Here is a 27,601-nt window from a genome sequence, read left to right as displayed (position 1 = left end):
ACCTGCCCTCAGCCTGGAAGCCATCGAACATTGGAGATGGTAGCGGCGGTGGAGGACAAGATGACAAGAGCGATGGCCTTTTGGGGTGTCAGCAGTGCTGGGGAAAATCTGCTACTGCTCTTGAGCGGTCACTGCAGAGCTGTGTTTTATAGCCAACGTCGCTTCCTGCTGTTGAGGCCGCTCCGTTTGCCGTGTCCCTCACCCTCTGGTTAGCAGGGAGGTGTCCAAAATCAAAACAGAACAAGCTGTGCCCATTCTCTGTGAGCTGGTCTGCTGGCCAGGATGTTTTGAGTTGATGGGCCAGCTACGTGTGTTCATCCCACCATCAGCCCAGCTCCCACGCTGCCCAGAGCTGGTCTCCAAGCAGGGCTGCCAGGTGAGCCATCCCGCCCTGGGACCACTGCAGCCACCAAGGTGGTCGTTGGGTGCAGGGAAGGAGACTGCTCCCCCTGGGTCTGTGGGATCCAGGCGTGCAGCAGCAAGATATGGGCTGGGAAAATGGGTTTGTCTAAATGGAAGAGATCAGGGCAGCTCCATCATACAGTCCAAGTAACAAGCGATAGGACAAGAGGAAATGGCCTCAAGTTGCGCCAAAGGAGGTTTAGATTGGATATGAGGAAAAATTTCTTCACTGAAAGGGTTATCAAGCACTGGAAGAGGCTGCCCAGGGAAGTGGTTGAGTCACCATTCCTGGAGGTATTTAAAAGACGTGTAGACGTGGCGCTTAGGGACATGGTTTAGTGGTAGAGTTGGCAGTGTTAGGTTTACAGTTGGACTCGATGATCTTAAGTGTCTTTTCCAACCTAAATGATTGTATGATTCTGTGATCTCTGCTGTGCACTTGCTCACAAGGGCTCAAGGTGAAGATGCTTGAAGATATTTTGGGCAGGAAACTGGGCTGGCCCTACCTTCTGGCCTGTCACCTTTCAGCATCCATGTTGCTGTGTTCAGAGTTTCCTAACCCAGTGTATTGAAGTGTCTTGATGGACTCTTGTACTTGAGCAACGGTCAGAACCTGTTCTACCCTTGAGACTTCAGTTTAGCTGCCCCAGCACTTTCTGTTCCTCCTTTGAGCCTGTTTTGGCATGTTCCCTTCACCTCTTTGCTCCCGGAGGGTCTCTCTTCTCGCTGTGTCTTTGGCCAAAAAGGGGGGTGGCCACAAAGGGCAACGTGATGCTGAGGTCCCACCTGCAGTGCATCTCCATGGGGGCCTTAGACTGACATCGAAGCTAATCAGCCTACCTGTCATCTTCCCAAAAATCATGCTCAGCACTGGAAGGGAAAAAAAAGAGGGGATTCACAGAGTGATACAGAGTAACCCATCGACCCTTGCTGAACGCTTGGCTTTGGACATTGTCCCCAGGCCAGCATCTGGGAGGGTGGCTCTCCTGTTTGCCTGGGACTTGCTGTTCACAGGTAGCATTGCTCATAGGGGATGCACAGCCACGCAGCCTTCGGGGCAGAAGAAGAAGTTTCTTGCCAGCAGCGATCGGCTTTGGGGGGACGCGGATGGCTCGGGGGGGGGGGGATGAGGTTAGCAAAACGGAGCTGATGTTACCCCAGGCATCAGACAGCACCGAGATGGGGATGAGGTCCCCCCCGCCGTGCCTGCTCTCCTCTCGCGCGGGAGCAAGTGACGACGGGGGGCATATGGGCGGCCTACAGCAAGCAGCGCTTTTGGGCTGAGCGCCAGTCCTGCTGTAGGCAGGGTGTCGAGCGAGTGATGGGTACCTGCTTGCCAAGCCGAGGGAGTAGGCAGGGAAGCGAACGCGTTTCCCACGAGCGTGCTGCAGCGAGTGGGTTTTCACGTGGGCAGCGGGCTGGATCTTGTGGTCCTGCCTGTGCTCGGCCCCTCGTCAGCCATGATGCTCGGAGGCAGAGATGTCACCGAAAGGCGGAGGGGTCCTACTGCCGTCCCAAAGGGGACCTCGAGGCTGGGCTCAGCGGTGACTTGCACCGGGTGATACCGTGGGTGGCACGTGAGCATGCGTGGATGTCACCGGTTGCTTTTGGCTGCTGGTAGGTACAGACCCGCGCGGGTGCTCCTAAACCAGCCCTTGCAACACCAAATATGCTTTTAGGCACTTAAATAATCTGCGTAATCTGGCCTGCCATAGCCCTAGCAAACAGCCCCGTTGTTAGGGAAGCGGTGAAGGGGGTGGTGGTTGGTCTGCGTGGCCGGTGAAGAGGAGCGGGAGCACTGGGTGCCAGCGGGTGACACGTGGCTGTCCCCGAAGAGGGCATGTCACACATGCATCCTCTGGGACCACACTGTTGCTTCCTCCAGACCTGGTATATGCAAGGTTTGATCCTTGCATGTACCCACACGTCTCCTTTACAGGGCACCGCTCCCAATTTCACGTACCCTACTCACAGAGTGATGGCTCTGCAGCTTCCTGGCTGGAATGAGGCCACCTAATTTGGGAACCTCTATTCCAGCAGCACCCGGGGACGCTCCCACCCTCTTGGCTTGTGAAATCCCGGCGCAATCACCGACCGTAAGAGCTCAGGGCAGGGACTGTGTGCCCTGGTTTTGCATGGCCGTTAGCGCGTTGCTTGTCCATTGGCAGTGGGGGGATAGGACACCATCCTTGACCTGCAAGTCGGGGTGGGGGGAGCTTGAAGCTTGTGGCTCGGATGCCGCCTCCGCTTTCCTTACAGCAGCCCAGGTGTCTCGGGGAGGGGCATTAAGAAGCAGCAGCGATGGTTTTACGCGTTATCCTACGGTTCTTGGGATTCCTGTCACCAATGAATCATGCTTCTGACCTGGAAGTGGCGCACAGCTGATTGATGCTCTCTGGGCTGTGGAGCAAAGTCAGACATCCCCAGTAATTCTCTCAGACCCCTCGGCAGTCTCCCGTGTCAGTTGACCAGGAGGTTTTGTTGATGAATGAACACTCCTAGACCCGGTTGTATTTTACCAGCCACCCTGATGCCTGTCGGATACTGGCACAGACGACAGTAAGCTGTGGTTACTCATTGCATAGGAGCTTGTTGCTCTCCTGAGGGAAGCTTTGCTTTTCCCGTCACCCCGCGAGCGCCCGTGGGTCCCCATCTGCAGTTTTCATCACCACCAGAGTCACCATCGGCATGGGACCGGGGGCTCCGTCTGGGAGCCAGGTACCCAGGGATGCTCCTCAGCACCTCTTGTGTCCATAAAGTGCCTGGTGAGTAATACCTCCAGCTGCCTACAGCTAGGGATTGCTCTCACCAACTCACCCCTGGGCTCCTAGTTGCCAGCAGGCACTTTTGGGGTGCCCAGCAGGCAGCTGCAGAAGGGGAGGAAGGGTCCATGCTGGCAGAGGCATGCAAACCCTTTTTGCTCCTCAACGATAGCCTCCCAACACCATCTTTCCCCAGCCTTCCTTCGCAACATCATGAAAATCAGATTTGTGATGTTTTCCTGAGCGTCTTCATGGGGCGAGAAACCCCCGGAGAGAATCACCTTTCCGTTGCTCATCCTTTGAAACCGTGCAACTCTGGGCTTTGGCAAGTAAAGAAATGGAGACAGATGAGCTCTCCTTCCCCCGGCCATCGAACAGCAGCTGCAGAGAAATGGCAGGAGGGCACCAAGGAGGGAAGGGAGTGCTGGAGTTTGGATTCATCCGAAGCGACGCCGGTCTCCTTCCCGACTGCATGGGGACTTGCTGTGTTCTCCTGACTCAGTAACATGCTGCTATTTAATTAACTTTTGACTTCTGGTTTAGAGGAGCAGTGCACAAAATAGTTATTTACTTCATTTGGGAATTCTTTTAATCGTTACCATAATTATAGCTTCCTCCTCTTTTTTTTTTTTTTTTTCTTTTTTGGATATTTTTCTTAGCAGGGGGAAGGGAGGGAAGGAGGGGGAATATTTGCCACTCTCCTTGTGGTTATCACATCCTTCAAATTACTAAAAGAGGCTGGGATAATAGGTCTGGTGATTATATATAGGCACCATCTGCTCTGTGGCTGCTTCCTATCAAAGTGCAGTTAGGAGAGTGCAAGAAGGATATTTTCTCTCCAGCTATATTAAGACTCTGTTTCCATCTCGGCTCCAAAGCAAAGCTCTCTGCATGCAAATGGATCAAATGCGCTGTAATCAATGGCTCAGTTTTGGCAGCCTTGAAGCTGAATTTTTTTTTTATTTTATTTTCCCCTCAAGTTTGCTGTTCCCATTCGTTACGCAATTTTATTCGAGGCTGGTTGCTCTGCATTCGATGTTTTCTTGTAACCATAGTCCCCCCCTGTTTGCTGAGCAATATAGTCTCATGTTAGCCGGCACAGAGATCTGTGTCGTAACTCGAATGCAAGGCAATATCTGAGCAATCGGGAATGTTTCGGAGGGTGATGAGGGCAGATTTTTAGGATGCATATGCTGTCGGTATGTAGAGGAGGTGGAAAGCTGAGCTGAGTTAATTTGAAGCAATAATAGGAAAGAATTAATACATGTTTTATGATAGCAGCCGTGGCTATCCCGTTGCTGCTGGGGACTGTGGGGGAGCATTGCAGAGTTCGGTATTTGGGGAATACGGGGAGTTATGAGGTGTCCCTGCTGGGCAGTATCTTTCGCATCTTCTCATGTGGGGAACTGGATGCTGCATTTGCCCCTCGGTGGCCTCGGAGACCCAACAGGCTCTTCTTCTCTCCTGGAGCTGGTAAGATTTTATGCTCTTGGAAGAAGAAGAAGATAGAGGAGAAGGAATAACACGTGGCCAGCCCAGACGGAGGGTGCTTGGGACGAGGCGTGCGAGCCCCCGAAAGCTGGAGGCCAGAGGAAGCCGATAAGGCTGAAATGCAGAGGAATTTGTCTTGCGAAATCCGGGCTGTGGTGCCTACAAGAGAGGACTAAATGGCTTTCTTGAATGAGTGAAAGTGGGTAAAAAGAGACAAGGGAGGAGAAAAATCCCAAATAAGTCGGTGAGGATGGAAAAGGCTACAGTGCTGTAGCAAAGTCCTGTTTCTTTCTGGGTGAAATTTCCCTGATGATAGTGGGGTGACGATTGTGGGACGTACCTCACGTAAGACGCATGTTGTCCTCCTGTATTTTGTCACTCCTAAAGGCACGCTGTCTCCCTGCACTCGCTCCACAGATTTTTAATGACTCTTTAGGGATTATTGGATCCCAATTTCTTGGGGCAATTCCAGAGGTTTTGCATTCACCCTTCCACTTGACTGGCCTAAGACCCTTCTTTTCTTACTCCCAGTTTCCCACAGGTTGCATATTGCTACGTAAAGGATGTACGTCTTCCAGCTTGCCCTCCTGGAATGATTGTAACTGATAGAGGGGTTTCTTCATCTGAAGTGTAATGTGGTAGAAGCTGTCAGCGGTCTCAGCAGGCAGATGCTCCTCAGACCAGGGATCTTACTAGCAGCTGGTGGAGGCAGTGGCGTGCGCTGGCTGCTGCTTGAGTGGAGCAGATGCTCTTGGACATCTCTTCTGGGTGGAAAAGGACCGTAGGAAGGAGAGTTTCTGCATCCCAGCGCTGTTTGTCTGGCTTGATCTGTGAGCAGGGGAGGAATTTCCCCCGGGAGCCCGTAGCAAAAAATCAGTGAATTCTGGTATAATTGTGGAGGCTTGGTTCAGCACAGCGGCGTTGTTATTAACGGACCGGGATTCCCCAGGGACGAACACTGTTTTTTCTGTGGTTTGTGTATAAATGTATGAGAGAAACCACATTTATTGGCCTGGAGATCAGGGCGTTGCGATTACCCGGAGAGCAGCATGGTTTAGGGCAGCGCCTTTTGCAACGTGCCTCTAATCCTCCATCCCCAACACCGATTCCCACCTCCCCCAGCCGCCATTTCGTGCATCCTTCTGTCTGCGAGTTAAATCGCGGTCGGGATTCACACCTGGGCTGTCTTGCTCCCACCTTGCTGGCTGCTCTGATGGGAAGCCCCACGCAAGGCCCTCGAAAGCAGCTCCCGAGCTCCTGCTCCTTGGTGAGACGAGCTGGGCTTCCTTCCAGAAATGCATCCCGTCGGATTGCTGAAGCCACCAAGAGCTGCGTTTACACGTCTTTAGATACAGCCCCGCTCCTGCTGCCACACAAATGAGTAAATAACAATAACGGCGATTCCTGCCGGAGCCAAACAGTGGATCCACGTGTGCTCGTGCCGTGCAGGGGCTCGTGAAATCCTCTGCGGTCAGCAGAGACGTCCCCTTCCCTGGCTGAGCCTGGATGGGGCCTCGCATGCGCTGCGTGGAGAGAGCAGCCACAAACGGGTTATTGTTTCTCTGTCCAGTTTCTTAAACAGGAAACTGTGTTTAAAAACGTCATTTTTTTTTAAAAAGTTTGCTTGACAGGCTTTTCTGCAGTCTGTGCTTCTTTCTAATTTCTCTGCTTGAGGCAGCACTCTGCTTATATCTTTTTTTTTTTCCTAATGCATGCAGCTACCCAGTGGCTGCTTGCATTTAGGACCCTTGGTTTCACCCTCCATGGCTTCTATCAGCCCCTGATTCAGAGGCAAGGACATGGCTTATCCAGCACCATACGAACACAGTTAAAGTCACAGCCACAAAACCCAGGGAGAAAAAAAAAAAATCCGCACAAAGAAAAGGCTCCAAGGGTTAGGGGATGTTGAGCCGAAAAATGTTCCGTCAGGTTCTGCTTCGGCCACGCTGGAGCTGCCTGCGGTGGCGTGGGGAGCGGGTGAATGAGGTGCCCAGGAAGGAGGCTGGGTGCCAGCCGGGCAGCGTGACCCACCGGCAGCTGTTTCCAAGGGTCCTTGGCACAGAAAGGCTGGAAAAGCTGTGAGCGTTGGTCTGCCAGCGCGGGGGAGCCTTCCTGGAGGGGACGATGCTTCGTGACCGGGGTAGCAAGGGGGAGGCGGAGGAGAGGACCGAGTTGAACTCGGCGGTTGCTTTGCGAGGGGGATTGCAGGAGCTGCTCAGTATTCCCTCTCCGTGGGGGTGCCTCCGGGTTGCACAAGAAACCATGTGGCCTCGGTGGATTAAAAACATCCCCGTTTCCTATAGCAAATTGGGGACAAGCTGCTGCTCCAGGTACCTACAGACCAGAAAAGGAATTGTACATGATCGGACACTGCCTAAGGATGCACTATAACCAGCTTTGCAGACAATAAGTGCCAATTTTTATACTAAAAACAACAAAAAAAAACCACTCCCAAAGAGTTCAGCATGTACCTTGCAGCGCTTTTTGCTTTCTCCAGCCGTGGGGAGGACATTATTCTGAATTGTAATCTGCTGTATGGACTGTGCGCTGGTATAAAGGGTTGTGAGGTTGTTGTAAAGGTCCTCTGGGTGCCAGGGACCCGGTGGGGACCGTGCAGCGGTGGTGGGCACGCCGGGACCGCAGACGGTCTGAACGCTCCTCTGTACCCAGCAATGGGTCTGGCTCTCGGTGGAAACGCTCACACCAGCCTTGCGTGTGTCTTGTCAAGGACTGTTGCAGGGCTTTAAGCCAGATTTAATGAAGGGTGCATTGGGGCAGAGGGAAAGCGAGCGCCTCGTCAGCCGTCGCACACCGTGTGGAGGAAAGTCTGCCTGCAGAGCCCAATTCCTCAGCTCTAATTACAGGAATGGGTGGCTTTTCCCTTCTCAGGCTGAAAAATTGGCCCGAAACCCTGAGAAACCACAGCACAAATGCCTGACGCTGTTCCACATGGTCTTCAGCAAACAAAAAACCTTTTGAAATTAGCTCTTGCCTACGAAAATAGGTAACACCACTTCAAAAAGGAAGAGAGAGAAAAAAAAAAACCTAAACCCAGGGCTTCACAGGGAAAGCACTTGCAGCCTCAGAGTTTCTATAAGCATGTTGTCGTGCCTGCCAGCTCAGCCAGTGTTTGGTTCATGACAAAGCCAGTTTTGCCCAGGGAGGTGATGGCCCCACAGGAATGCTCCTTGCTGCTCCATCCCTGCAGCAGCGTGGTCTGCAGCCGCCTCCTGCGATGGGGAGCCCTGCACACCGGCATGGTTGCATCATCACTATCGCTCCTTCTCCATCCTCTTTAATTTTTTTCCCTCCTGGGAATATCAAGCCGAGCTTGGTTTGAAGCCTGAGAGCGCTTCGGCAACACCTCGTACATCTCAGCACCGTTAGCTCCAGGTTATTTGTCACGTTTTTTCCTAAGATGCAAAACATCTCAAGCTCATCTCAAAGGCGTTATATTTAGCAGCATCTGCTGGGTTGCAGCTGACCCTGATCTGGAGGCCACGAGGAGCTTTCTTGCAAGGAAACACGGTCTGGCTTGGGCCAAGCACAACCCCTACGGCCGTTCAGAGCCGTGATGGTGGAGCAAAGAGGCGATACCGAACGGCTTATCGTGGGGAGGACCGTGATCTGCTCTGGCCCTCATCCCATCGGATACCCGGGTGGAAGGAGGCGGACCAGGCAGTGCCTTTGCAGAGTGACTGTTGGGTCCCTGGGGAGCGGATGGCTCTTGCACCGCCTAAATGAGCCTGCGGCTGGCAGGAAAGCACTTCTAAACCAGAAGTGAGACACGCTTACAAGTTGTAGGGGATCCGTGTGCCAGCGTGGCTTGCACCTCGGAGCAGTGGTTTCCTCTCTTTGTTCATCCGGCTCGCACCGCTGCGGTACTCGGAAAGGCAGGCGTGCCTCTGGCCACCTCCTGGAAGCTTATCTTACCCTAGAAGAATATATTAGATTTCCTTTTTAAATTAAAGCTTAATATTTTTTTAATTAAAAAAAAAAAAAAGAGGCTTGAGTGTAAGGTTATAAACTCACACTTGGTTTTCTTCTGCTGAAGTTAAAGCACACAGGGACCATTTATTTTAGCAAGAGACTGAATAAGTGACTTGTCCCAGCTCGGCCATCGGCAGCCCTGGGTTCACCTTGAACCATCCAAAAATCACACAGGATTGTCAAAAGCAGGGAAGGAGCTACACTAAACTGACACTTTGAAAATCATTAGCTACATCTTCTGTTTCAGGAAACAGAGGACATGAACAAAAGCAGCAGCATTAATAAATATGCACATTTATTAATCCCCTTTCTGAGGGTTACAAATTAAAAGAGGGAGAGGTGTGTGCACGCCAGGTAGGTGCCATCCCAGGCTTCACAGCATTTTTAAGCCTGAGTGCTGATGGAAACTGGTAAGAGGGTTTGCAAGAAACTGTGATGCTCACCGGTGTCTGTTACAGCCAGAAAGGCTTAAGCGGAGCCCAAAGTTAGGCCAGCGCCAAGAGCTCTTAAATAATCTGAGACTGGTACCAAGAGTAGCTGGGGTGGTTTCAAAGAGCTGATGATTTTTTCTGCTTGTAGCATCCTTTGCAGAGGAATTATCCCTACCCCATCTCGTGAAGTTGTGTGCATTGACTCATAGTTCAATAAAAATGCTTGTGTTTTAGTAAAACATGGTCTGTTGGACTCCAGCATTGCGTTATCTCAGGGAAAGAAGTGGAACTAATTTTTCTGCGTTGCACTGGATGATTTCTAATTGTTCCTGGCCATCCTGTGGAGTTCATTATTTCTCCTCCAGCCGACACCGGCTTCTAATTAGGGGACGTAAAATTAAGATGGAAGAGCAGCAGTTTGCAAGGGTATTGCTGCTCAGGAAGGAATCTGGACTGGATTTAAGCCAAAAACATCCTCTTGTTTACAAGATTTTGGTGGGGAAAGGATGACTTAAACACTGCAGGGTACCAGCTGCTGCATATACCCTATAAGAGGGAGGACTAATGGAGCAGCCTGTGCCTCCTAAAAGGGGGCGATGAGCTCCTGTCCTCCTTGCCCAGTCCCCTGCATCTCTCATTCCTTCAAAGGGCACAAATATTTCCTAAACCAGAGTTTTTCCTACAACAAATTCAGGGTGGCTTCTGTCCCCCAGGCTGTGCGACCGCGGCTGGGGGCAGCAGGCACTGAAGGGGCTCTGGGCAGTGCCGCCGCGATGCTCAGCCCTGGTGATGCATTTCAACTGATTGATCAGTTTTTTTCCCATATTTCCCCCCAGATTTACTTTTTTTTTGATGCTAAATATTTTTTTTTCTCCTGGGAGGGTGATGTGACATCTACAGAGCCCCGTTATGGTGCTGCTTTTGGGGTACAATTGCAAAGCCAAGAGCTGAAATAGCTTGGCCAAGACCTTTTTAAATCCATTTATTTCCCCCTCAGGATGCATCACAACTTTAGGAAACATAACACTGCTCTGAAAACAATCCTGGGTCCTCATTGACATCCTTTTCTGCCAGGAGACTTCTGGAAGATGTTTCTATAGTTATTTAATGGGAAGGGAACAAATTCTTCACCGTAAGCCATCCCCTTGCTTCCCTGCGCAGCGTGGTGTTAGTGTTATGTGCTGGTAGACGAAAACGCTTTCAGAAATAGGAACAATTTAGCCATTGCAGAAATCCACAGGTTTTTGGCCTCATCCGTCAGCGGCATGTGGCACGGGCTGCTTTTTAGAGGTGCTTAATAAATGCAAACAAGCTCTGGTGTTTTTCTCTCCCCTCCTTTTATAACCCCGCTACTTGCTCATTTTCATTCCACTTCTGGTCAGCAGGGATGGCTTTGATGGTGGGTTTTGCCCCGGGCTTTAGCTGGGAATTAAACCCGGCTTAACTTTTACAGCACGGTACAACTGGCTGGAGGTTTTCCACCAAGACTCATTTATATTTGGAAATAACACGTGGTGGAGCCGGAGGAGTGGTTTTGATGAACTCCTAGCAGTGGAAAAAGGGGGTTAGGGAGCTTTAGTGCTTTGGTGCTTTAGGAGGAAAAGCAATGAGAACGATGAATTTCCCCCAGGTTTTGTACAGAGTTAAGAAATTTGATTTTGAAAGAAAAACTGAAAAGTTTTTGCTTCAGTTTCATACGGGCCGAAAGGTCATTTTAACCCCTCTGCCCTCAGATTTCCCTGGAGCAGAAAATCTGCTTTTCATTTCATCTACCCCGCAGTGAAGCTTACAGCCGCTGATTTAGAGAAATCAGTGTCTTTCTGCAAAATTGGCTCTTGTCTCTAGAAGTGAGTCCTTGTTAACGGACCAGTGCAGATGTTTTGTTAGCCACCACGATGTGAACCCCACATCTGTACCCAGGGGCACATTGGAAAGAGCAGCGTTGGCTTGGGTTTAATGCAAACCAGAAAGGACCTTCCCATAGCCCTGGATCCAGAACTTGTCCCGGTTATCCCAGCGGGCAATGAGACATGGCTTGGCTGAGCGATGGCTAAATCCAGAGATTTTTTTGGTCTCAGTTATCAGGAAACAGCCCCCACGAAGTTCAACTAATTTCATTGAGAGTAACTGCAATAAAACATTAAACAAGTGTTTTACATCCTAAATCCTTACATTAAAATACATTAGCTGCATTTATGGTTTAACCAGCAGTTTAATGACTTTGTGAATGATGGAATTTGAATTTTGTTAAGCCAACAGACCAATCTTTTAATATATTTTTCATTACAGGAAACAAAGATAGTTTGTCTGTATCTGTCTTTTCCTCTAAATACCATGTATTACCGCTAGTAACCAACAGAGCCGAGAAAAAGATCTCTAAGTCTTTAAGGAGATAACTGAAAATGAATGAGACAGTATGGAAGAAGAGCAGTGACAAATGGAGACCATTCAGTAAAAATTGTATTTAAAAATCTATTCAGGTTGCAACACTTCTACCAAAAAGTGTCAGAAAATCTATGATTTGGGTTTTTTAATACTTTAGCCTACATAAGACGTATTTCTGTACTTGACTGAAAGGCAAGTAAATACTTACCCATTGTAAAGCCTTTCTCGAGAAATAACTCCAAATCACAGGAGTTGGTGCACTGCTCTTCTCCTAGCAGTGTTAAATTTATTTGTTAAAAACAAATTGAACTTGGTGGTATCGAAATTTCAGCCAGAAAATACAAACCCGTATACAACTGGGAAGGAAAAACGAATCCAAAGCTTACCAGAGATCATTTTTGGGGGGATTCAGCCTCACCTCTTTGTCATGGGTGTATTTTCACCGTTGCTGTGGGTGTTTGCTTTTGTGGAGGATTAAAAGGCACGTGCTTGGAAGCGCACCTGATGGGTGGCTGAGCTGGGATGCTCTCATTGCTGATGATAGCTCAACTAAGTGCAAGATCTTAGTTGGACTCAACAAGGCTTAGACATTTCTATGGATGATAAGTACCTCTGCAGTGACATTAGGCAGATGCGTAAATGCTCGTGCTTCGGGGCATAAGCCAAGTCCTAACCCAAAGAGAGAGACAGAGAAGCCTTCCCTGGGTCTGTGTGAGGACATTCCCATCCTGAGGATTTTTATGCCTTTCCCAGAAAGATACGGGTCCGGATGATTTTAGCACGGCGAGTTTCATGGCCTCAGTGTAGTCGCTTGAAAATTCCCATTACGCCTGCAATAGCAGCAGTGCCTTCCCTGCAAGGGAGGCAACCGCCCGGGCTCCAGGGTTGGAGAGAGGCAGCAGCCGAGCACCCAGCGCGGTCCCGTGCTCGGGTTTGCTATCGGTACGTCACTGCACGGGGAAGACCTCCAGAGCTGCTCAATTTTTTTTTTTTCCTAGAGATGCAATCCATGCAACACCTTTCCTTAAGCAACCCAACGTAGCTCGTGTAACCCCATCTCCTCGCAGGTACTCCCATCCCTTTGCTTCCCGGGAGGCAAAGCGGAGAGCTCAGGGTAGGGTTCAGGTAGCCGCGGGCGCTGCGAAGCCATCAGCGAGGCACCGTGGCCAACCACCACGCATTCTATGATTTCATTTAATTTTTTTTTTCGGGGGACTCTGCTGCATCCCGGGCCGCGAGGGGGGAATAACCTCTTTGATTTTATTTTTTTTTCAGTTCTCTCAGGCCAGACACACCACAGCCCTTTGAAACGCTCTGTGTCCCTTACCCCACCCATGAATGTGCCAAACCAACCTCTAGGACATGGATGGATGTCTCATGAGGACTTACGAGCTAGAGGACCCCAGTGCATCCCTTCCGATCATGCCCCCCTGTCTCCACAAAGCAGTGTAGCCTCTTCGGGAAGTGGTGGGAGTGAACATTTAGAAGATCAGCCTTCCGCTCGTAACACATTCCAGGAGGAAGGGAGTGGGATGAAAGGTGAGTGCAAAACCAGATGCCTCCCCCACCCCCACCCCCCCACCCACCCACCCACCCACCCAGCACCCAGCACCCAGAGGCAGGAGGGGAAGAGGCGTTTTCCCGGCAGCGCGGGGCTCGGTTGGCGGTTTTGGGCGAGAGTCCTCGTAACCAAACGGGGCCTTGCAGCGTTTCTTCCCGGCTTAGGAATTTAAGTTTAGGGGAATAAGTTAGGTTTTCTTTTAAGCAGCGGCTGGTCCTGATCTGACGTCTTCCAGTTGGGTGCCGGCGAGCTGGTTTTGCCCCCAAATCCTGCAAGCTGCCAGCTTTCCAAAAAGCTGGATTTTTTCCATAGCCTGTGGCTTTTGGCTGCGAGTGGTGCTCTTTTCTCTTTCTTTTTCTTTTTGATTATGGTGAAAAATAGCTTAGCGTAAGTTTAGCAAGCCACGTGTGATTTACCATTGGTACTCACCTAGTATTTGGGGAAGTTTCGGCTTAGGATACTTGTTTGCAGTGCATTTATCCTGTGTGTTTTCAGTTGTTTTTCCCATTACACCTGCATTTCACAGAGACTCTTAGCAATAAATGTATATGATCCTGTTGGTAAACAAGGCAGAAGCAAAACCCTATTGCTGCAGTCAAAGATGGAGAGCAAACTTCAGGCTATAGAGGAATAAATAGATAAAAACTGGGCAAACACACAGACTGTATATTCCTGTGAACAGACAAAATGACTGAAAATGAACCCACAGCTGTCAGAGACTGATTTGAACAACTTCAATTTTCATTAATGCAGAGCAACTCAATTGTGTAGAGACCAATGATGTATCAGAATAAGGAAATAATCGTATTTTTTAAAGAATCACAAGGTCTGATTTTATTCTAATTACAGGCAGATCTAGATACCTGTAAATCTCTGTAATGTGGAACTGCGTTTGACTTGGCGCTCTATGACTTCGATGTGCATGAAATACAAATGCATGAAAAAAACCCTCACGGTTCCCCCGTGAGATGGATGCTCGGGGCTCAGCCCTCTCCCTGGCTGGACTTTGCACCGTAGCGTTGCACTGGGGTGGGGGCAATGGGCTGTAGATGTGACAGAAGAGTTTTCTGAGCGTGACAGCCTTGCAAAGCCGGGCTTTGCTTTTCAGCGGCTCCGCTTGCTAATGAACGCCTGATCGGGTAGCGCAGCCAGGGAGTGTTTCGTCTCCAGTGGTTCTGCAGGCTCTGTGCCTGCCTGTGGCTCTCGGTGCCTGCATGGCCTTATGGTGGACCAGCAGGCAGGCTCGGAGAGGTCACCATGAGCACGTTGAAGACTAAGCTGCGATCAGTGTGAAGGGTCCCCAAGGTTTTGCATGCCTGGGGCCGGATCCTGCAATCTGTCAGGCCGGGGAGACCCTTTTTGGGAGCAAGCGGTGCAGAGGGGTGTGTTTAACACTACATTTCTCCAGGTTTCTGGTGATGGAGCTGGGGAGGAGACCATGGGGAGTGTGGCTCCCTGTGATCCACAGCTGCAGTTCCGGGACCTGCGCGTCTAGAAACTTCCCAGTGCAATGCAATCGATCTGTACGGCCAAATCTGCAAAACCCAAAGGCGCTATTGCCCAGGCTGTCCACGAGCAATAATCAATTAAATAGACTCGACATACTAAGACAGCCCATTGCTGCTGCGTGCAGCCCCCGCAGGGGAGATGGCTGCCCTTCCTCAGGCCATCCCTTCCCGGGCATCCTCCTTCTCTGGGGGAAGGTCTGCAAACATCTAAATCTGATTCCCCCCGTTGCTGAGTCACCCAATTTGCTTTTGTCCCCCTGTCTGGGGATGTGCAAAACAGATGTCTGCAGCCTCTGGTGTCGACGACTGTCGTGTCCCTCCCCGCTCTGCTGTATTTTCTTCAGACTGAACCAATCCAGTTTCTTCCCAGATGGTTTTTTTTCTAAACTTGGGGTTGTTCTTGCTACTCTCCGCCGGGTTTTTTCCAGAAAGTCTGTATTTTATTGAAGGTGCGTTGCCCAAAACTGGACTCGGGAGCAGAGCGGAGACTTGCTTGCCGTACAGACAGCGTTCCTGTGGCTGTATAGCTCATCGTCCTCAAATAACACACCCCTGCAGGCTCCGTATGACCCATTGTATCCCCACAGCTTTCCTGCAAAAAAAAAGTACTGCCCGTTCCCTGCCCTCGGTTCGTGCCGTTTCTTGTTCCTACAGAAACGCACAACTTTTTGTGCATTTTTATTGGGTTGCATCTTATTTCCCCCAGACCGGTGGCTCGGTTTGCCAAGTCCCTTCTCTGAATTGCAGCCACGTCTCCCTGAGCGCCTGCGGGCTATCGTGGCTTGGTGTCACCCATGCCTCTGGTCAGCTTGCTCCTTCTTTAACACCCTCCAGGGCATCCAGGAGGATAGTGGGGAAACCGGACCCACGACAGAACCCCATCCAACGTGGCTTAGCAGTTCATCTCCCCTAATGTCACTGATTTCTCTCCTTTCCATCTATCTTCATGCTGAAGGAAACGTGCCCTTTGGCTTTTTCCCAGCCCCTGGTTTCTCCAGGGGGAGATGCGGACACTTTGTTCCCTGCGGAGCCCGTCTGTCTGTCCATCCATCCCTTCCCGGGGCACAGCTCAGGATGCACCAGGAGGAGGGTTTGGGTAGAGCTGGGGGTTTCTGCTGCGAGTGCATCCATAGCTTAGCATGGTGTGCCATAAGGGCACTTCTGAAGATGTCCTGTGTCTATATTGGCCTGTGTATATATATGGCAGGGTGAATTGTTTTCCTTCTAAATTTCCATGCCAGCGCCCAGGTATAAATATGCTGGCCGAACTCCCGTCGTTTAATGCCTACAGGGGACAATGTATGTGAGCAGCATGGAAGTCCTCGCTTTGCTGCTCACATCAGACGCAGCGTTTCTGACAGCCGTGCCATGACTTCGTAATTAGCTCCTGATAATCGGTGATTAAAGAGTAGCTCCGCGGGTGGGCGGCTCACTGCTCCGTGGGGAGCGTTAGGAAGTTTGACTTTCCAAGGACCACGAAATCGCCTTAGATGACCTTGCACCTCCTGGTTGCCTCTTCCCCGTGGGAAGGGGGAAAGCCCCACAACCATCCCTCTGTGTGCTGGGGTGGCTCCTTCTCCCCACCCCTCTCCTGGGATTGCCATCCCCGCTAGCAAGGGGGCTCTGGGACCGTCGTAGCTCCCCAAAATTAGGAGGTGGCCCAGGGAGGCTTGATGCAAAGGGAAAGACGAGCTGCTTCTGCGCTCTGACTTTCTGCAAAGGTTGGAGATGGGTTTTCTGCAGGGTTTAACGTCTATATGAAGTTGCATCTCTCTTCTGAAAGAGCCATGGGCTTTGCCATCGGCACAGACGTGCGCCAAAGACAGATGTCCCCAGGGGACGCAGGATCAGGTAGACTTTTAATGTGTCATCACTAAAATGGCATGGTTTTGTGTTAAAATGAAGTTGAGATTTGAGCCTACCAGTCCAGCGCTGGAAACAGAGGGCTTTCTGCTAATAGCTTTTAATTTTTTTAAACAGAAGATCGGTTTAAGAGGCCTCCGGTAGCAGGTTTTAGGACTGTTGCGTGTCAGGACTTTTGGAAAACGGCAAAGTTCAGCCCGTCTGTGCTCAGGAGCTGCTTTGCCCCCATGTTCGGTGTGGGGTTGATCTGCTTCTGCGCAGCATTTGAGGAATTTCATTGAAACGCGAATCCTGATGTGTGTCAGAGGACGGAGAGCGTGAGCAAAACGCAGCATTTTGGGGCCATTTGCATCCTCTGCTTGGATGCGAGTGGGGTTTGGGGTCAGCCCGGGCAGTGGGCAGCAGGAGACTTCTGGCAGATGTAAGAATTGCCTTAGTGGACCAAACCAACAGTCCATCTTGCCCTGTCCCCTCCAGTGATGAGATGTTGGTTCGGGAAGAGCTCTGTGACAATCCTTGGCTTGCATCTGGCACTCAGCAGTGTGGGGCTTTCTGGACAGAGACCACCCACACCACGGAATGTCCCAGCAGTGGGACTGTCCTCCTCACACTGTCTCATCCCTTGCCGAAGCAAGTCTGGCCTCACACTTTGCAGTCGGATCAGCCCAGAAAACCTTTGAGGTTGGCTACGTTAGCGAAGGTTATTGGACGTGGCCGTGAAGGTTGTCCTCACGCTGGCCTCGGGGATGGTGAGCAGAGCATCAGCACCCACAGCAGCCCCAGCCCGGCGACAGAAGTGGGTAGAAAGCCCTCCTGAAAATGGTGCAAGCCCCCATTCCTCCTCCCACCTCGGTGGGCACGTTGGGCAGAGGAACCCCATTGGGGCGGCCTTGCCGCCAGCCATCGCTCCTTCCCCTCGGGCTCTCCTGCACCATCAGCCCCTGCCTGCTGTGGGACGTGGGATCCACCACCCACTCGACACACACCCCTTACATCGACTCGGGAACGATCAAAGGGAAGGGAGGTGTTGCTGCTAACTGGTATTTAGCCCCAGAAGAGACGTTTCCCAAGCCTCCACCTGCTCTCTCCATTCCAGCTGTGGGGTTTGGTGCTGTTTGGGGCTGAAACACTGGTTTTTCATTGTTACTGCACCCGGCGTGGGTTGAGACGGGGCTCCCGGCTGTCTCGCTGGTGGGGAAGGGGACAAGGACTAATGGACAAGGGTATTGCTGGGAGCGGAGCGCGTGAGCTCAGTAGGCTAAGGCAGAGCTGTTGTCGGGTTGTAGGTGCTAAATAAAGCAGGTCTTGATTTGGCACAGCTTTTGAAGCCTTTAGGATGCAAAGCAAAAGCGTCATCACAGGCACGGTGTTGTGCTGCAGCACAGATATCTGCAGGGCCCCCCCCTCCCTTGTGGAGTCACACCACGGGCCCCCCAAACCTGCGAAACCCCGAGTAGCTGCTGAGCAGGCTGGAGCAGGGGAAGCTCGTGTCGCATTGCCTTCTCCATGGAGGGCACCCCGTCAGGGGGTCTGGTGGGGTTTTGCATGTTGCAGAGGAAGGATTCTCCTCCCAGGTCCCCCCCTGTGAAACCACATTGATGTCAGGAGGATAAAAGTAGTTTTGGGTACCCATCCAGCCAGGCACAGAGGTGCTACACTGCAGATAATGACTGGGAAGGAAGAAGTCATTTCAGTCAGTGCATTTTGAGGTCCCAAGTCACCCTTCTGAAACAGGCTGTGGGACCATCTTTGATGGCACATCATTTTTCCATGCTCAAAAAAAACCCCCTCTTTATTTCTCATTAAGCAGCCATTTAAATTTTCAGCACATACCATCTTCCCTCACGCCATAAATCAGTGTCTGCCATCTGCAGAACAGCCATTTGCTCGTCCTAAGCTCGACCACGCCATGAGTTTCGGCGGTTCCCACGTTCCTGGGAAAAGGGCAGCGAGGAGCTTGACGTGCAGTGGCACGACGCCGGCTCCCCATGGGCTAAATCCCAGCGGCTCAGCCTCAGAAACCCAGCCTCTGAGGACGTGTCCTCATCTGGGGGCTAGTTCCTCCTGCCATCGATACGCATAGCACTATGTCCTCATCCAGGGGCCGGTTCCTCCTACCATCCATATCCATAGCACTATGTCCTCCAGCAGGTCCATGAAGACACCAGTAAGGTGTCTGAAGCACCGGTGGGATGGTGGATGGCACCTAATCAACTCCTCCTGTTGCTGTTGGTGCTGTTGCGCGTGGTTAAGCGGTGTCATGAACTCAACGGGAGCTCTCATCTCCTTACCTTTGTGCTGCAGATGTCCCAGCCTGGCTGAAGAGCCTCCGACTGCACAAGTACGCCGCCCTCTTCTCGCAGATGACGTACGAGGAGATGATGGCCCTCACCGAATGCCAGCTCGAGGCACAAGTACGTCCCACGTCAGTCGTAAAGCAATCAGCTTTTCACATGCATCTTTATCTTCAGCAAGTCTCTAAGTGGTTTTCTATGTCCCCCGCTAATCCCTGCACTCAGAAATCTGATTAATTTATAGCAGCCCTTTTTGTTCAGGGGAGGAAGGATTTGGGTCGACCCAGCTGTCCTGTGGAAATGTTAATGCCAGGTTTTGTGCTGTTTTTGCAGAATGTTACCAAAGGCGCAAGACACAAAATAGTCATCAGTATCCAAAAGCTAAAAGAAAGACAAAACCTGCTCAAATCTTTAGAAAGGGTAAGTAATCACGACGACTTTTGTATTTCTTCTTTTTCAAGAAGCCGGGAATTAATTCTGGGGTGAAGCACTCTTCAGTTACACATGTTGTTGGGATCTTTTGCAGAGAAATCTGTGGTTGGCTTGGCTGCATCTGAATGATGTCTCAAACACTTCTGTACCAGATGCAGGTTTTATTTGGGGCTGTATTTTGCAGAGCGGGTCCTAATCCATCTCCGGCACTCACGCAGCTGGGATGGCTATACCTTGCAGCGCTGGTACAAGCCCTGGCCAGCACCAGGGTGCGCAGAAACACCCGAGCTTTGAATGATGGAGAGCACCATCCCAGCAACACTGATGGGAAGGTGGTCACCCATCTGCTGAACCGTGGTGCAGGACCAGCTCTAGCCGCACCAGCCGTCGCGGTCGTCTCTGTGCCTGGAGAACCAGCTGGGCAGAGCCTTTAACCCCTCGTTGTCCCTTGGCCACTCGGTTATCTCTCCCTTCTCGATGCCGCTGTCCCTCTCACAAGACCCCTCCATGCACGGGGTCAGCACGGGGACCCCCGAGCCCTGCCCCTACCTCTCCATCCCCAGAAAGAGACGGGATTTCCCAGTGCTTGTCAGGTCGAGGGCCACTGCGCTTTTCTGGAGCGTCATATGGGCAACCTGTCCCCAGATAAAAAGCCAGACACCCACGTCAGTGCCTGAACAACATCTTGAATTTCCAAGGAGAACAAATAAGAACTTCTTTGTCACTTCAGCAAAAGCTTAAACTCTGCAGAAATGGCTGTCGGAGAAGCAGCAGCACCACAGACTTGCTGGGAGCAGCTCACCCAACCTCTTGCTATTTATTATCGCAATTTTATATTATATTTAATTGCACTGTCTTCAAACAGCAACTTGCAGGGCCTCCCACTAGGGGCTTTTAAATACTTATGTGGTGTGTTGCTATTTATTGGTGTTTTCGTTAGCTCACTGCTTCACTATTTATTTATAATATGGGATTGTACTCAGAGCATGGCAGGAGCTAATAAAGCAGTATTTACCTCCGTATATTAATAATAACTATTAAATCCAAGAGACAGCCCGCTGGATTGCGCTTGCTTCGGCGATGTGTTTTCCAGGCGATTGCACAGCCTCTTCCCCCGCTTCTTCGCCTGGGTTTTGAAATATGGTATTGATTGACTGGCACGGTGCGGGAGTTTAAGCCCAGTTCAGCTGACACAACCAGCCACGCACGCTGTAAAATACAGGAGATAAGTGGCAGGGACTGCTTTTGAGCCCTCGTGGGGTGGGTTTGGGCTGTGGGGCTGTGACCGTGTCCCACTTCTTTGCTGGGGCTCAGAGCTGCCTGTGAGCTGCTTTACTTGGGAGGAGACGTCTCTGGTTTTCCAGGCTTCCCATCCAATTTCTTTTTGCTAAACAAGAGCATGTGTGGGACTTGATTTTTTTTGGGCAGTGTCTCACTGCTAAGATTGCTGCTTTCTTGGAAAGAGCTGCTCCACCCCTCTCCGCTGGTTAGCAGAGCAGGACTTTTCCCCCAAAATATAGTGCCCAGCAGACTGACGCCAGGTCTTCGAGAGAAGTGGAGCTGAGATGTCCGAGAGCGAGCTTGGGGTGCAGCAGGAATTAGGGTGAACAACCATTTCAGGGCTTCAGCTGGCTCGCGCGCAGCCTGTGTGCCCACTTTGTGTCTCTTCCCTAGGCGCAGCCAGGACTCACTCCAAAAGCTGCCTCTTTCCAAGCGGCATCCCACGAGCCAGACCGTGCAGGAGCCTGCAATGAGTTGTTCTGGTCCAAGGCTACATTAAAAACAAAATGCAATTATTTCCCATCAGTGAGATGATGATCCGACCGTAGAAAGGGAGTTCTTGATCCACACTATAACCAAGAGGAAGGCTGGGAGTGTACCCAAATTCTCTCCCTCCTGGGTGGACCTCCCCCAGGATCTCCAAGCTGAATGTTTTTGCTGTAGGGATATAAGTTCACCTGCAGCCTTGTGGTCTCCCCTTCTGTGTCCCACCACAACCCACCCTGCTCCCCGTGAAACCCTCCCTTTCCCTTCTGTGTCCGCTCCCCCAGCCTGTCCCAGTGTGGACGGGGACGTCCCCGCTTTGCTGCTGCAGGACGGGCTCCTGCATCCCGGCGTGGTCCTGGGCTCTGCGATGGTCCCAGGGCATAAGGATGCTATGGCAAGCTCTTTGGGGCAGAGCAGTTAATGGAGAGCCAGGCTTGAAGGCAGTGCTGGAAACTGGAGACAAGCCCACGTTCAAAAATATAATTCCAATTAAATAGAGCTGAAATGTCGTGATTGTGGGATTGCTGGGGAAGGAGCAAGATACTCGCTGGTCTGGGCATTGAAATCTCACGGGCTCAGTCACTCTCATGGAGTTGCCATCTTCCTGGTGGAAATTTGGAAAGGCTGAAGCAGGATTGTAGCTGGTTTTGGGTCCCAGTGGTTGACGGGGCACGTTTATCTCTGGGGATTCAGGTCTGAACACATCCATGGATAATCACAGTCCCTGCAGCAGCTCCCTGCTACCTTGGTGAGCAGCTCCCTGCTACCCTGCAAAAGACTCGGTGGATGAAACACGGCTGTTGACTGTGGATTGCAGCAGGGTCCTGGAGCAGGAGCAAGGCCATCAGCACTGCTGGGCATTTTCTGGGGGGTAATAGTCGGGTCTGGTTCGTAGCTGATGTCCTGTTGTCCCTGCAGAGACAAACCCTCTTCTCTCCACTTGAATCCGCAGGACATCCTGGAAGGTGGCAACTTGCGTGTCCCGCTGCAGGAACTACACCAAATGATCCTCACCCCCATCAAAGCCTACTCTTCCCAAAACTCGAGCACGGAGGAGCACAGCCGGGATGCGGACTCGCGTCACCCCTCCTCCCTGATCAGCTCGGACAGCCAAGGCTCTGACTGCAAGGACTCTGCCGCGGGGGGGATGCAGCAGCACCATTTGCCGGGATGCGAGGGCGAGTCGGGGGGGGCCCCTTTGCCCGAAGGCGACCTGCCCGGACAGTTCACCAGAGTGATGGGGAAAGGTGAGCGGCTCTCGCTTGTTATTGACGTCCTCGCTAGGGAGAGCTCCTTCGGGGCAGGGTGCGTGCGGTGGCGGCAATCTGGCAGCAGCCTTTCCTCGAGCCCCTGCAAGCCGCAGTCCTAGGGGTGATGATTTTTTTGAGGCCCCATCGTGCTGCGGTAAGAGGTAAGAGCGTGGGTGGGGAGGTGGGCAGTGATTTTTGGGAGGGGCAGCGATGGGACGGGTCAGAGGTGCATAGCATCCTCTCCCTGCCCCAGGTCAGGGGCAGATAGCATCCTCTCCCTTCCCATTCAGAGCCCTGGGAGCATCCCACCGGTCCAGAGGTGTTCTCAGCATCATCCCTTGGACTTGCTCTGCTTGTGTGGGGGTAACACTGGTGCGTGAGCTTAGTGTGAGCTGTCCTGAGTGCAAATCAGCTGGGTCCAAGCCTGTCTTTAAGCCCAAATTTAGATAGAGGACGTCCAAAATACTTGGGTGCCTTTCCATGGCTGGTGCGGGGTGCATGGCTTTGCATCGGGATTAACACACTGGGAGGTGCAGAGGAGCGATGCGAGGTAGGAACCGACACCCTGTGCCGTATACAGGGCTCTTCGAGCAAATTTGGATGAGCTTGGACGTGTCCTAACTCCCCTTGATGGGATCCGAGGTGTCGGTGCTGGCTGCGCGGAGGGAGATCTCCCTGGGGAAGAGGGGAGGGGAGTCTCGTCCACAGGCTCACACAGGAGAGCAGGAACAGAAAGAAACCGTTGGGATGCCACGAGGAAATATCATCAGCCCTGTCCCTGTTTCAGACCTTTTTTGCAAAAAATAGATGAGATGATGTTTTCTATATAAAAATTTGGTGCAGAATTTCTCACCAGCTAATTGACTGCATGCAGAGACAAACGTGGGTTTCTGGCCCCGTTTTAAACCCACTGATGAATTCAGCCTGTGACAAATGCCTCCGTCACGCACGAAGCTGTATGTATGGCACAAGCCTTGCCAGGACGAGGTGTCCTCCTGGACAGCAAGGCATCCCTGCCCGGGGGTTATAACAGGAGAGACTCATTTCTCTGTGAACTCATTTCCACTTGCTTTTATGACATTAATTCCAAAAGAGGTTAAAATCCATCGGGAAAGGTGGGAATCCGTTTGCAGCAGGGGCAAATTTTGGCCGTAGGAGCAGGAGCTCTCCCAGTGCTGGCTCTTGCCTAGGAATAGGGAATAATCCTGTGCCCCTGATTTGCTCAGGTCTAATTTTGGTGACTCCAGTGGTGTTACTCTGGATTTACACCATCATAACGGAGAACAAAATCTGGCCCTAAATATAGGATGGCACGGCAGGAATTGGGGAAGGGTGTTTTTTCTCGCTGATGAGAAGCTCTGCTTGGGGGACAAGGCGTTCGTTGGACCCCCCTGGGCCCCAGCTCGGTGTCCCCATGCCCATTTCTCTTCTCTTCTCTTTTTTTTTCCAGTATGCACACAACTTTTAGTTTCCCGACCCGACGAAGAGAATATAAGTTCCTATTTACAGCTCATAGACAAATGTCTAATCCACGAGGTGAGTCGTGACGGATCATCTAAAACTGTTGTTCTCATCACTTAGAAACTGTTTCCAAAGTGTCTGTTTATGTAAACCTTTTGGTTTCTAACACAAATATTTTTGGGGGGTATTAATAGTAATTCTGACAGAACAGGGCTGGAGCGGGCGGTAGCTCCAACGCGGTGCATGGAAATGTTGCTCCCCCTCCACGCTGGCTTAATTGCCAAGACCCGGAGCTGGGAAATTCATCTGGCTCGTGACAGTCCGATCAGCAGCTGGATGAAAGAAAAAACACCAGGATGAACGTGCAGGCGGTTTCTATCAGGCAGACCCGGCGATCCCTTGGCGTTGCCGCCTCCTGCTTTGCAGCACGTGGGCTCGGGGTTTTGCAACAGAGGCATCTGTTTCTGCTCCCAGCAGATCTGCCTTTGCCGGGTAATGGTTTGGGATGGCCGAGGCTGTGCCGCAGGGCTCCGGCACGCTCCTGCCCGGTGGCAGGGAGGGATGGCAGGCGACCCCGACGTCCTGCAGCATTTTATATCCTTGGCAGAGCAAGCTGCTTCTCATCGCCTGCCCATATGGCAGGGGTCGGGAGGAGATAGCACGCCCTCTCGTAGGAGCTGCAGGCTTAAACGTTTCTCAGTTATTTGTTTATAAAAAAATACGCTGTCAAAGCACAGAAGACTCTCCTCTGGAGAGGGCTGGTGGCTGCAAACCCCAAAATGGGCTGCACGCTGCGTGGAAGAGGAGAGAGGCGGCTTGCAGCTCCTTGCCTTGCAGCTGAAGCCGGTGCCTGAGCCGCGCTTGTGCAAAGGTTTGATCCAAGCACAGGGCATCTTGAATCGGGGTGAAATAGTTGGATACCGGGCAAAATGCAAGCGCTTCATCATATTTTTTGAACTGTGCTCCCGGACGCCTCTGTCGATGATGGTGGGGGTTTCGGTGCATTTTGCTGGCAGCGCCTGCGGTGTCAGCTGACGTTTGGCCCCGTGCAACACAGGATGGTGGCACCCGCTGTTGGGGTTTGCTGAAAAATGGGTTTAGAGCTGTGGGTATGGTCTTCTTGGTGCTTTACACAGGCACGGGCAGTGGAAAATAGCTGTAGGGGCTGGAGGGGAGAGTATGTTGTGCTCCCACTTGCTCCCCTCTCAGAGAGCATCGGAGCCTGGAAATGGTGCCTGGACTTTCTGGGCGGCCGAGCAGGGCATCGCTGGGGGAGCAGAGGTGTGAAGAGAGGAGCAAGGATGGTGGGAGCAGATGTCGAGGGCTGGAGATCAAAGCCAGGAAGACAGAGAGCTGCAGAGGGGCTCATTTTCCAGGAGTACCCAGGACGGACGTGGTGACGCAGCGTCACCCCACCGGTGCCAGCCTGTGTCCCAGGATCACCGTCTGCGTTGGCTCCGGCGTAATCAGCGCCGGGAGAGAGCATCTCCTCCGGAGGGCGGTTCGGAGCAATCAAGTCAGGCACTAATTAGGCAATCAAGGCAGGCTCCAGATTGTCCTCTGGAGACCTCCGCTCCTCTCCGCCGGCGGCGCGGAGACGTTGGATGTCTAAAGTTAGCTGTGGTGGGCACGTGGGTGTCCCCGTAACCCACACCGCCTGCCTGTACGTCTGGGGCGTTTCGGGAGGAGGTCTGTCCCTTGCGTGGGTGACCTTCGCAGCGAGCCCGGGCGGGTGACAGGTCTCACCCCAGGTGACCTCGCACCGAGGCTGTCGGTGCCAGGAACAGAGCCGAGCTCTGCCCAGCCCCGAGAAGGAGGATAGGATGCAGGATGCCACGGAGCAGCTCTGCTTTCCAAATCCCAGCTTTTTTCCCCACCCCGGCAGCGTTTTCTAGAGCCACGTCCAGGTGACAAATGTCACCACCCGGCGGGGACCAGCCATCAAACCCCACGGGGAGCTGCGCTCACACCCCGGCAAGCAAGCGGGGAGCCGGGCGCCTGTGCGGTGGCAGGAGCGGTGGGTCTGGAGGCTAGGAGGGGGAGCGGGGAAGCTTTGGGGAAGCCCTGCTCTGCCCGGGGGGGTTGGCAGCCTCGTGGGCAGAGCCGGGCCATCGCTCTGGGGCGCGGGAGACGCTGCCAGAGCATTTTCTCCGCCTGAGATGAGTAAATTCTCAAGAGAGACCAGGGTTTCCCTCTGGACTTGCCAGTGGGGCTCAGCTCACGCCACCGCCTGCTCCAGCTGCTTTTCTTCACACGCACACCCACATACGCATCCCTGCTCGCTTTGTCCAGAAAAATATTCATATGTTTCCTATTTTTCTCTTTTTTTTTTGGGGCAGGCGTTTACAGAGATCCAGAAGAAGCGGCTGCTGTCATGGAAACAGCAGGTGCAGAAACTCTTTCGGTCTTTCCCTCGGAAATCCCTCCTGGAGCTGTCAGGCTATCGGCAGCAGAGGAGGTACGCAGGATTTTGGGAGGGGAGGGATGGATGCAGCGGCCAGGGGTCCGGCAGGAGCATCTCGAGTGGGACCGATGTCTCCCAACAGGGAGGGACGGATCATGCCGGGTTCAGAGCCACGTTTCGGGAGGGAGGAGGTTTGGAAAAGCTTCAGCAATAAAACCCCAGGCGTTGGCTGGGAAGGGAAAGCAGCAGTAAGTTCGCTTGCGTGTGTGGTCGGCGCCTACCCCACCGATTCCCACCACGTCTCCTTGGCTCCGAACCCGGCGTTTCCCAGCTGTGCAGCGTATCCCCGGCACTGGGCGGCTGGCTCTGCCCCTGCCTGCTGCCCTTTGCTAATTACATCAGCGCTGGAGTTTCACCAAAAAGCCGTCAACTGGCAAAAAAAGGCTTGAAGCCTGCAGAGGGTGCAGAGCCGGGGGGCTGCGGTCAGAAAGCCTGGGTGGGGATGTGTTGCAAACACCGGGTTTGCTTGCTTCCACGGTGGTGCTGGATTTCGAGTGATCCTAGAAAGCGTTGGGGTTACGGCAAGAACAGATATTTTTAGATCAGTTTTAACAACAGCATCAGCCTTTTGTTTCCTTCTGCTGAGTCTATTTTATTGCAGTCTTGTGCAAGTTCGTTCTTCTGAAAAAGAAAGGGGTTTGGAGATAACTGGGAGCAGTGGGACAGCTGGGATGTGAGTTCAGAAGGAACGAGCACGGAACCGGAGTGTTCCCCAGTGGAATGAAATGAAATAGTTTGGAACGGAAAAACAAGCGATTTCGGTGTTCAGGGCAGGATCAGAAGCAGAGTAGACAAGCGCAAAGGTTTTTGATGGGCCCGTTTGGTCTGGGCCATCACCAGCGCAGCGGTTTAGCTGCGCATCCAGGCTGACCCCAAGCACAAGGTAGAGCTGCCGTCTGAAATGATCCCAGTCCCTTTGCTGGGGCCGCCCAGGATGGTCTCCAGTTTCCTTGCAGCTTTTGAGCTGTTTGCATTTTGCATTTCTTCTGCTCCCGGGAAGCTGCAGGCGAGGAAGGAGCACGCGGCCGGTCCTGCTTTTCTCATGGGGATTTAATGGCAAGAGTGTTTTTTGGACGAGGTTTAAAGAAACCCCGTCGTACTTCTGCTTAGTAAATTTATCCGGTTTTGGGATCCCAGCGTGCTCATGTCATCTGAAGCATGTTTGCAGCCGCCCGCACAAGCAGGGGAGATGAGGGCTGGGAGGAAGATGAGCTAAAACATCTGCGAGGGTGATGAAGTGCTGGAGAAGGGCTGGGGGGGAACGGGGAATGTAAAAGCAACCACAACTGCGGGTTTGCGGAGCGCTCCTATCCTTGGCTGCGCTTAAACCTGGTAATGGCGTTGCAGTCCTGCTGTCCGGCTAATCGGGCAGAGACACCAAGCCAACGTTGCGTGGCGAGGAGACCCACACTGTGTGTGTTTCCAAGGATTACCTGATTATTTTTGTGTCATTCCTCTGGTTTTAAATGCAAAAACCCACATGGGGAGGGATGCTGGCGTGTGCGACCCGACCCTCCAAGGAGTAAAAAGATGGTTTCGT

The 27,601-nt window shown here is 52.2% G+C and overlaps 2 protein-coding genes across 4 annotated transcripts in view; one reads left to right on the top strand and one right to left on the bottom strand.

The window, feature by feature from the left end:
• The window catches only part of GCH1 (GTP cyclohydrolase 1), a 318,959-nt gene that overhangs the window by 249,608 nt on the left and 41,750 nt on the right, over positions 1-27,601 (bottom strand). The window lies entirely within an intron of this gene.
• SAMD4A (sterile alpha motif domain containing 4A) overlaps positions 1-27,601 on the top strand; it is a 103,447-nt gene that overhangs the window by 69,987 nt on the left and 5,859 nt on the right. For 2 of the 3 annotated variants that reach the window (XM_050897420.1, XM_050897419.1), the window contains exons 3-8: positions 12,737-13,000; positions 18,698-18,807; positions 19,021-19,107; positions 21,839-22,133; positions 23,587-23,672; positions 25,937-26,055. In XM_050897420.1, the coding sequence (XP_050753377.1) occupies positions 12,737-13,000; positions 18,698-18,807; positions 19,021-19,107; positions 21,839-22,133; positions 23,587-23,672; positions 25,937-26,055 (961 nt within the window). The remainder of the gene's footprint in view (positions 1-12,736; positions 13,001-18,697; positions 18,808-19,020; positions 19,108-21,838; positions 22,134-23,586; positions 23,673-25,936; positions 26,056-27,601) is intronic. The other variant, XM_050897421.1, reaches the window with a different exon arrangement.

Source organism: Gymnogyps californianus, chromosome 5 (genome assembly GCF_018139145.2).
Source record: "Gymnogyps californianus isolate 813 chromosome 5, ASM1813914v2, whole genome shotgun sequence".
Classification (NCBI taxonomy): Eukaryota; Metazoa; Chordata; class Aves; order Accipitriformes; family Cathartidae; genus Gymnogyps; species Gymnogyps californianus.
Note: the sequence above shows the minus strand (reverse complement) of the source record. Positions and strands in the feature narration are given on the sequence as shown.